Here is a 9,078-nt window from a genome sequence, read left to right as displayed (position 1 = left end):
CCTGGGGACCAACTCCAGCTTCTTGGTCAGCAGGAGAACTGAATTAATGGAGCACCTGGCGAACACACTTTGAGAACATTCAAACTCCACTCTGAAAGGCCTTGCTCCGACTGGGAATCAAACTACTCTCAGTCACAATCATGATGACTTAAACAAATGAAGTGATCTGTGGTCATGGTGTTGTGTGCATGGTGGCTCAAAAAGAAGGGCTGGTGCTCCTATTATAGTGCTATGGGGAATATTGGGACCAGGTGCTCCCCGTTGTGCTGATGTGACATCCTAGAACCACAATTTACCTGGCAGGAAAAGCACAGGTGTAATTAGTTTCATTGATAACATTCACATCCAATTAGTTTTGCTGGGTTCAGGCTACCAGTATTGCTTATTGAGACACTTCAATAAAACATTAGTCACTGTTAACATTTTTAGTTGCACGTGTGTTTTTCCTGCTATGTAGGAACACCCAATGAAACCCAGCATAAGTAAAACACCTCTGCATATCATCAGGTTGTAGACGTCAGATATCAGAAACGACCAAGGATAAAATGATAACTCATCCATCCCAGAATCTGTGTCTTTTTCCACTTAACATACTTATACTTGTGCTAAAAACAGGACACGGCCAACAGTTTTAATTAAAGAAGTGGTCTTTATTACAGCAAAGAAGCCAAACATTACAGACAAGAATAATTATGATCCATGAATATCATCTCTAAACTCAGACTGGCCTCTCATCCAGATATTCTGCTTTATTCACTACTCTTCAGGGCCATTAGCTCAGATTTATTAAGGAGAAATTAAGGGCATCTTATCAGCATTTCATCCTCACTTTTCTCCTTAAGTGTGTAGTTAAAAGGCTGACATGCTGTATTGAATTTCTGTTAAAACTAGACTGCTTCACTTTCTCTCTCTGCATGCTACAGAGATGGCCATCAGTGTTGTCCAACTGGTAAACCCCATCATGACTGAAGACACTGAACGTCGTCTCTGTCTCTTCTTTGAGTCAAACCAGAAATCTGGAGGAAAAAACAGAAAACTGGTCTTCCACCAGCAGAATAAAGTTCTGTATTCAGTGGAAAGTAAAATGATTTTTAAACAATGTCTGTCAAAATCTGAGCTGAATCCTCTAGGAGTACAATCTCTGACTTTTTTCATTTCTTTTTTTTTTTTTTATCTACAACAGAACTAATGTTCTGACATTGCATCCATCATCTAAATCTCTACTGTTCATCCAACAATAGAGTCTTTTAGGGTACACATGATAGTATATTTACAATAACATCCTTAACAGTAGACCTGGGCTACTCTTCTTCCAACCAGGCAGAACTTCTTACATTTTATTTACAATAAAGTTGTTTTTTTTCTGAATCAAGTTTGTGCACGACAGATACACATGTGGTATTCGATAAAGCCTCACAAAGAATTCATGAAGCATTCTGATTAATAAAACACACTGAATCGTGGTCCGAAAGGTATTCAAAACATTGATCGTCCATGAGAACGCATTCGACAAAGCTGGTCTAAGATGCTGCTAAAACGCTTGTATCAACAAGGAAATTCAAATGATTAGGCACAATAAATGTATTCGTTTCACAGTCCTGCATGTTTCACTCACTAAGCCTGTTTGCATCACTGAGTCCGTGTGTATTCAGGGATAATGGTGAGCAGGATATGAGGATGAAGATAAACAGCTTATCCCGACTAAAACCTTAAGAGGGATAGGAGCTATTATCCAAAATACTCCGTGCATATAAATGCACTGATGTTCTACTGACCACAAACAGAGCGATGGGGCTTTTACACAAATAAACCACGGTAACATCACAGAGAGTTTCATTAAGTGAAAACAAGACAAAAGTACTGAATTCCACCTAAATACTGAAAAGCTACTTCTAATGCTTCAATATACAGCTTCTATCAGGGGTTCTTAAACTTCTCTTCATGGACCCAAATCGAGCACACGTTAGCCTCTTTGCCTCAGGACCCATTATGGGCTCATTAAATCGTACTAATACTCTCAGAGGAAACTCCAGAGGAAACAGACCTGAAGCCCATTTTGCGTCCCGACCCACAGTTTAAGAATCGCTGGTGATAAAAGAGTAAACATGGAATGAAAAATGATTGTTCTTACAAGCAATGCAAGTAAACAAACAATAAATACAAACAATGTGCTTTATCCATATAGACATATTTACACAAAGTCTTTGGCTTATGAATAAACATCAGCTACAAAATTATAATAAAAACAAAGAGAAGAGTGTCGGCCACCAGTGCACCAAACAAACAAGGCCTGGGGTCAGTTCACTTCCAATTCCATTCAAAGTATAAATGGAAACTGTTATTGGTCTGTTCACTAAATAGTAATTTATTCTCAGTCTTTCCTAAGAGACAATAAGCCGATTCCCTTGTACCCAAAATATGTTTAAATTTGAAATAAAATAACCCATTTGTGAACTGGCTGAATTGAAAGTGCATTGGGCCCAGCCCTGAAACAACATGATTATGTCACATGGTTGAACAAATTCGTAAGTATTCAATTTTTACACTATTTTAGACTTCAAAACTTCTCATCAGTAAATGACAAATTGACCCTTGCAGCTCACTACGACTGCAACAAACATAAACAGTGTCACATTTTTTGAACATGTACATTTTGTGATAATCCTACACATTTTTTCAAGTTGCCACTTCATGATATTGTAAAAAAAAAAACAAAAAACAAAACTCCCCCGTGTAAACTTTTCTGTTTTTGTTTCACTGTCAGTCTTGTTTCTAAAACAATACTTTACCTAATTAGCGAATTTATACTGACATTTGGGCTATTTTCTATGTATTCTGTTATCTAACAATCTGCTGTATGTTACCAATTTAAAATGGGCTGAAAGTGGCTGTTACGTACTTAAATACATCATGATGTTCTGACTGAGCTCACTGAAATGACCAGAATCATAACATAATAACATGAAGATGCTGCTGATGTATGGAGTAGAAAACAGAAGCATTTGCAGAGTTTAACTTTAACAGCTTTACGTTTGTATTCAAACATCACCATGATGAGATGCCCAACACTGTTAAGTTAGTCAGAAATCAACATGAGAGCAGGAATGCAGGGGCCACTTGAACTTGCAGTCATTCAAAAGCTGTGGTCGCAGCTTGCAAGAGGGGAGGGAGACATCTAGAGTGCACATTGAGAACTGCAGCTGAGACAGCACGAGGCATCAAGTCCATGGGTGAGATGCTAAACATTTAAATGGGGCCCAAAACATAACAGGGGGCCCCGCTGGCACTCAAAAAGCTTTACAATAAGCATAACGGAGTAAAAGAAGTAACACCTTCCCCCGTGTTGCACTCCCAGCAGCTCCATCTGTTAAAAGTTTGAACTTTTCCCTTTGTTTATTTGTTTTCACTGTACGAGGAGCCGATTTCGCTGGCGCCACTCGTAGGGACGAAAAATGGATGCCGCAGCACGGCCAGCACAGAGGGGAGGCGGGACCAAGCGAAAGCAAAGGATCAAACATATGGGAAGTGAAAAGATGTTCCACTCCTCCTCATCTCCTCCTCCTCCTCCTCCTCACCCTCCTCTTCTCCCCTTTGTTTAGGAGGACTCGATGAACTCCAGTGCCAGGTCGTAGCAGAACCGATACTGTTCCTGTAGGCAAACACAGACACATAAACTTAACCGTCTTTCTGGGTGATCCCATGTTCATATTTTCGCTTGCTTTGCTTTGCAAATACGCAGCACAGTGCAGACATCATCGTATCCTCCCCATTTGCAAAACGTATTAAGTTACACTTAACAGATAATTAATCCTCAAGCTGTAGAATCTTACATGGCAGTCCTCTCAGATGTTATCTGATACATATGTTAATGCCACACAGTGAACGTCTGTCTTCTTCTGTTCATTGATTAGTGGACTGAAACTACAGTAGCTTCAGGCTGATTTATTCCCAAATTCACTCCTCCTGACCAGAGGAAAACACTGAGGTTAACATAAGATAGCATCCTAATGCTGACAAATGTTAAAATAGTTTCACCTCCACTTCTCGGTGAAGAACAAACAGCTTGTGTTGTTCGTGTCTGCTTCTGCAAAGCATTACTACAGCAGACCGTTGCACCACGTCAGTCTCCATTTTGTTAACGTCTGCCTCCCCATGGAGTTCACATGAGGTGGTGCGCTGCTCTCAATTATCTCAATAATCGTAATATTATGCTGTAGCATGTGAGGCATCATCAGACTGATTTCAAAATCAGTAAAGATTTGAAAACTGCTGCCCTCTGAGCCAGGTTTTACTCTCACTCTCTCTGACTCACCGGAGTATCCACCATGTTTGGTTTGCTGTTCCTCAAGGTCTTCACAGCGTGGAACACATCAACCACACTCTGTCTCTTGGCCATCTCGCACACAATGCTGCTGGCACAGAAAACTCCACTACGACCGCCTCCATTTCTGTAAACACAAAGACAGTCATACAGAGATCTGCGAGTCTGCACATATTTAATAAAATATGATATAGCATAAAATATCCTGGTGGTCAGTAAATACTGTGCCTCATCATACAAAAAGACCTCAGTTAAAGAGAAGTGTCACTCTGAGTGAGTTTCATTCATGATATTTGTAACAATCACTGAAAGGTGCCAAGATGAGCTGCTGGTGCTGATGTTTGGACTCTCTTGCTATGAAAAGAAGGGGAGGATACAGATAAAAAGAACAGGCGTGAGGGGTGTATTTCGGTGTGCACTCACAGGCAGTGCACGATGGTTCTTCCCTCTCCCTCCTCTCCCTCACGCTGCCACTGGTCGACCTGCAGGATCAGTTTGAGGAAGGAGCGTTTGGAGGCGGGCACTTCTCTATGCCCCGCCCAGCCCAGGTACTGGAACTGACGAACCATCAGATAGCCTTCCTGAGGCTGACAGATCGAACAACACACACACGCACGCACACACACACACACACACACACTTAGTTAGATGGATTCAGTTAAGCAGCAGCCTCGACTTAGTCTAATATTCTTCTCTGGGCTGTAACATAACAACACAGCGTGAGGCCACTGACCCTGGTGAGGTTGCAGACTCTGAAGAGCCTGCTGATGACATCACAGTCCATCGAGCAGGACATACACTCCACCTGGACCGGACCGTAACGCAGCATGCCCTCTTCTGGCCAGTACTGGGGACAACCCTGAGGACAAACAGTTCAAGAACATGTCAGATACGGAACATGCAAAGAATAAAGAATAAATAAATAAAGAATAAAGAGCACAGCAAAATTCAACATTTCTTCTTTCTTCTTGCATTCTGCTCATATATGCCCACTTTGGTGCAAAGTCAATATTTAGCCTTTAAATACAAATTTGCAATATAGAATTTTAAGTGTTAAAAAAGTTCTTCTCTATTCGCAGACTTCAACTAGATGTTGAAATCATTACAGTGCAGTTCACAAGAGAGTTTTACTTCACAGCTCTTTAAACCTCACAGTGTAAAACATTAAACACAGAATAAATTACAGAATTCTTTGATATTTAGGTAGGATCCCTGTATTAGTATCTGTTTTCGATTGTTTTATGTATCTCAAGTTTACAGTATGATGAAGTTATTAAAAGTTATACTATATTTATATGTATATTGAAGCTTTATGTTTATCAGAAACAAAACGGCAACAGATTGTTGACATTACGAAAGTATAAAGTCAATACACCAAGGAAACAGAAAAGTGAATTACCTGAGCCAGGTCGATTTCATTCAGCATCACCAAACTGGTACAGCCGTAGTCGTAAACCAGACGCCAAAAGTCTTTTACGGTGTTAGGCAAAGGATGCTGGGTAACGATGAACGCAGCAGGCTGTCTGTAGCTCTGTGGGAAACAAAGGAGACGAAAATAACATCAGGCCCTTCGCACACACTGTGGTGTCATTTCATCCAAACATCTTTCTCTCTCTCTCTCTCTCTCTCTCTCAAGCACACACACACACACACACACACACACACACACACACAGAGCAAAGCACAAACAGCAGAGCAGAGAGGGACAGTTTGTGGGACAGCAGGCAACACAGGTGATGTCTGGTCACATGATCATGCGGGGTGAGGAGCATGCGTCGCATATAGGAATACACTGTACATACAGTACGTCTCTATCTAAAAGGGTCAGTTGATTTCAAGTTCAGTTAAAGTTCACACTAAAAATGCCTCAAAACGGCAAATTTGTCACAGAGAAAATCAACCAAGAAGTCTCACACTTTCTAGTCACGTGATGACCTGACAGAACCGAACGTGAACTGAGCCCGACTCATCCTGAATGAAAATGTGCAGCCAGATGTGTGACATGAGCGTGAATGACTTGTCATCATGAGGAGAATCTAATGTGGTTGGGTTGGCAGGGGGATCGGATTTAGGAGGGCAAATGGCTCTACTGAACATAAACCTGGAGGCAGAACGACACTGAAGCCATGAAACAAATCCAGTATTGAAGATTTGAAGTAAAATCCCATTACCTGGAACTCTTCTGACAGCTTGGTTAGAGAGAGGCCAAAGGTAAGTGACTAAACTTTAAATGTTTAAAAATTGGACTCAATTCCAGAGGTCTTACAGCAATAATCGTATTTTTCTCTTCCAGCTGCTTTGTTGGAGAGAAGCCAGGCTTCTTTCCACACCATGCACGTATTACATTTTGTGTTTCAACCATTATCATAAACTCACATACTGCATCTACAGCCCACCCCTCACTAGCTTTCCCCCTCTGATGAATAAAGTCTATGAAAACAGACCTGCTAAGAAACTAATAGTAACTAAGCCTGACGATGACCGGGTATTGCTGTCTTACCTTAGCTTTCTACCTTTTTAATGACTTTGTTTGTCAAGTCAGGGTACACAGGCAGCATGTTGAGATAGAGTCAACTGATGCCAATGAAAACAACAAGGCTGTTAAAGATCGGATGGTGGCCAGAGAAGCTAGTGGTCTTTTCAGAACCTGGATTTGTCTCTAGCCTTCTGCTGCTTAAAACCACAAACACAGCATCACACAAACAGGGAGGGGAGTCTGTGTGTGTGAGTGTGTGTGTGTGTGTGTGTGTGTGTGTGTGTGTGGTGTCTGTATGTCAGTGCAGAAATATATGACGTGTGTCTGTCCTAATCATCATAGAGTTTAATATCATACAAATGTGTATCATTTTCAACAGCTACGTGATTTCCGTCTGGGACAGCAGAAATTACACATTATGTAACTTTATATGCTTCATTTACTTTTTCATATTGCAAACAGTGAAATTACACTATATGGACAAAAGTATTGGGACACATGATCATTAAACCAGTTGCAGTTCATCCCAAAGGTGTTGGATGGGGTTGAGGTCAGGACTCTGTGTGGACCAGTCAAGTTCTTCCACACCAAACTCATCCAACCATGTCTTTATGGAGCTTTGCTTTGTGCACTGGGGCACAGTCATGCTGGAATAGAAAAGGGCCTTCAACAAACTGTTGCCACAAAGTTGGAAGCATCGCGTTGTCCAAAATGTCTTGGTATGCTGAAGCATTAAGATTTCCCTTCACTGGAAGTCTAGAGCCGATCCCGAACTCTGAAAAACAGCTCCAGACCACCCCTGAGTTCTAAAGAGATATGTCCCAATATTTTTGTCCACATATTGTACGTCAAAACAACACGTATCCTCGTCTCAAAGCTTATTTCTATATGTTCCCATCAGAAAGCAGCATACACACAATGTGAAATGTCAAACAACTCTTGCTCGATGTGTTGAAAATAACACAACCTTACTGTGTGTGCATGTGAGTGCGTAATAAGACTTACATCCATCAGAGCAGCATTGATGTAGTTGCTGCTTTCCCCGTCTATTGTGATGAGGAAAGGAAGGCATCTGTCAGGAGGAAGGCCATCCATAAAGCGGTTCTTATCTTGGTTTCTAGGCAACAACGCAATACTGCAGTCTTCAGGCTGAGGCTGAGGAGTCACCGAGTTTAATGTCTGGAAAGAAGAGAGACATGTATATCCCGCGAGTTAGCAATAAGCAGTTTTTGAAAATCGCAAATCACGATTAGGAAAACGGGTGTCCAAAAACAGTGTTGTTCTGCCGGCATGTTAAAGGTACCATGTGGAGTTGTTGACCACTAGCAGCGCTACGGAGCAATCTTTTAACCCAGTGCTCCCAGTTTTGTTTGTATCGTGCACGAGTGTGACGACACATGGACACAACAGTTAGTGGTCAAAAAGTGCCAAGAGACAAGCACCACAATGCTGGATTTAAAATTACTTTTTATTTTAAAATTACCGCAGCTGTGAGAAAGGACAAGTGTTCAACGTTATCAGTAGGCCTCACACAATACATTTTGGTGAGTAATGTAAACAGAAACTTTAGCTGTCAACAGAACAAGTAAATTACATATTGCACCTTTAAGTTCAGCTGTGCTGTGTTTCGCTTTATTTTAAACTTAAAAACTGTACTGATGAAGTTGTTTGGTTTCTAGGGTGAAGCTGAAAGATGCAGTCCACTTTTGGGGTTGGGGATATGTGGATTCACAAGTTGATCATCTCACCAGAACGTGGCTAAATCTACTGAGTATTGCAGCACGGCCATTCAGAACCTCAAAACCTCAAGCTGCTATTGTTTGAAAAGCATGTGGAAGAACATCAGAGGCGAGGATTATGCTGCAGGAGTGGATTGAGACATTTCTATTGACCTTTTGATATTTTGTTTTGGGCTGGAAAACCTCAGCTTCTGAATGCACTTCAAACTGACCACAGCCTTCATTCTTCTTGACGGGAAAATCTTTAAACTGTAAAACGGCCACGCTGCTCGAAATGTTACTCAGATGGCTGAAAACGCAAGATACAATCAGGTTTACCTGGAACTCGTCCTTCAGATGTGACGAGTTGGTCTGTGAGTCGATGCGGATCAGCTCGTAAAAAGCAGCTTTGAACTCACAGACTGGGATGGCTGTTTCTCCACATAGACAAGCCTCTAGTATGGCATCATGGATGAATATGTACTGCTCCTGGAGTCAAATAATTCAAGACATGCATATTATCACATACACACACTTCCTTCGCTCACAGATAAAAAACACTG

General features: G+C 41.3%; 1 protein-coding gene across 14 annotated transcripts in view; it reads right to left on the bottom strand.

Moving 5' to 3' along the window:
- Window positions 1-629: 629 nt before the first annotated feature.
- Window positions 630-9,078, bottom strand: part of ptprk (protein tyrosine phosphatase receptor type K) — a 103,490-nt gene continuing 95,041 nt past the window's right edge. For all 14 annotated transcript variants that reach the window (XM_046373844.1, XM_046373850.1, XM_046373853.1 and 11 more), the window contains 7 exons: window positions 8,855-9,004; window positions 7,803-7,976; window positions 5,721-5,852; window positions 5,055-5,180; window positions 4,745-4,908; window positions 4,313-4,448; window positions 630-3,649 (listed from right to left, as the gene is read on the bottom strand). In XM_046373844.1, coding sequence (XP_046229800.1) covers window positions 3,596-3,649; window positions 4,313-4,448; window positions 4,745-4,908; window positions 5,055-5,180; window positions 5,721-5,852; window positions 7,803-7,976; window positions 8,855-9,004 — 936 coding nt within the window. In that variant the 3' untranslated portion in view covers window positions 630-3,595. The remainder of the gene's footprint in view (window positions 3,650-4,312; window positions 4,449-4,744; window positions 4,909-5,054; window positions 5,181-5,720; window positions 5,853-7,802; window positions 7,977-8,854; window positions 9,005-9,078) is intronic.

The sequence above is a fragment of the Scatophagus argus genome, chromosome 19, assembly GCF_020382885.2.
Source record: "Scatophagus argus isolate fScaArg1 chromosome 19, fScaArg1.pri, whole genome shotgun sequence".
Classification (NCBI taxonomy): domain Eukaryota; kingdom Metazoa; phylum Chordata; class Actinopteri; family Scatophagidae; genus Scatophagus; species Scatophagus argus.
Note: the sequence above shows the minus strand (reverse complement) of the source record. Positions and strands in the feature narration are given on the sequence as shown.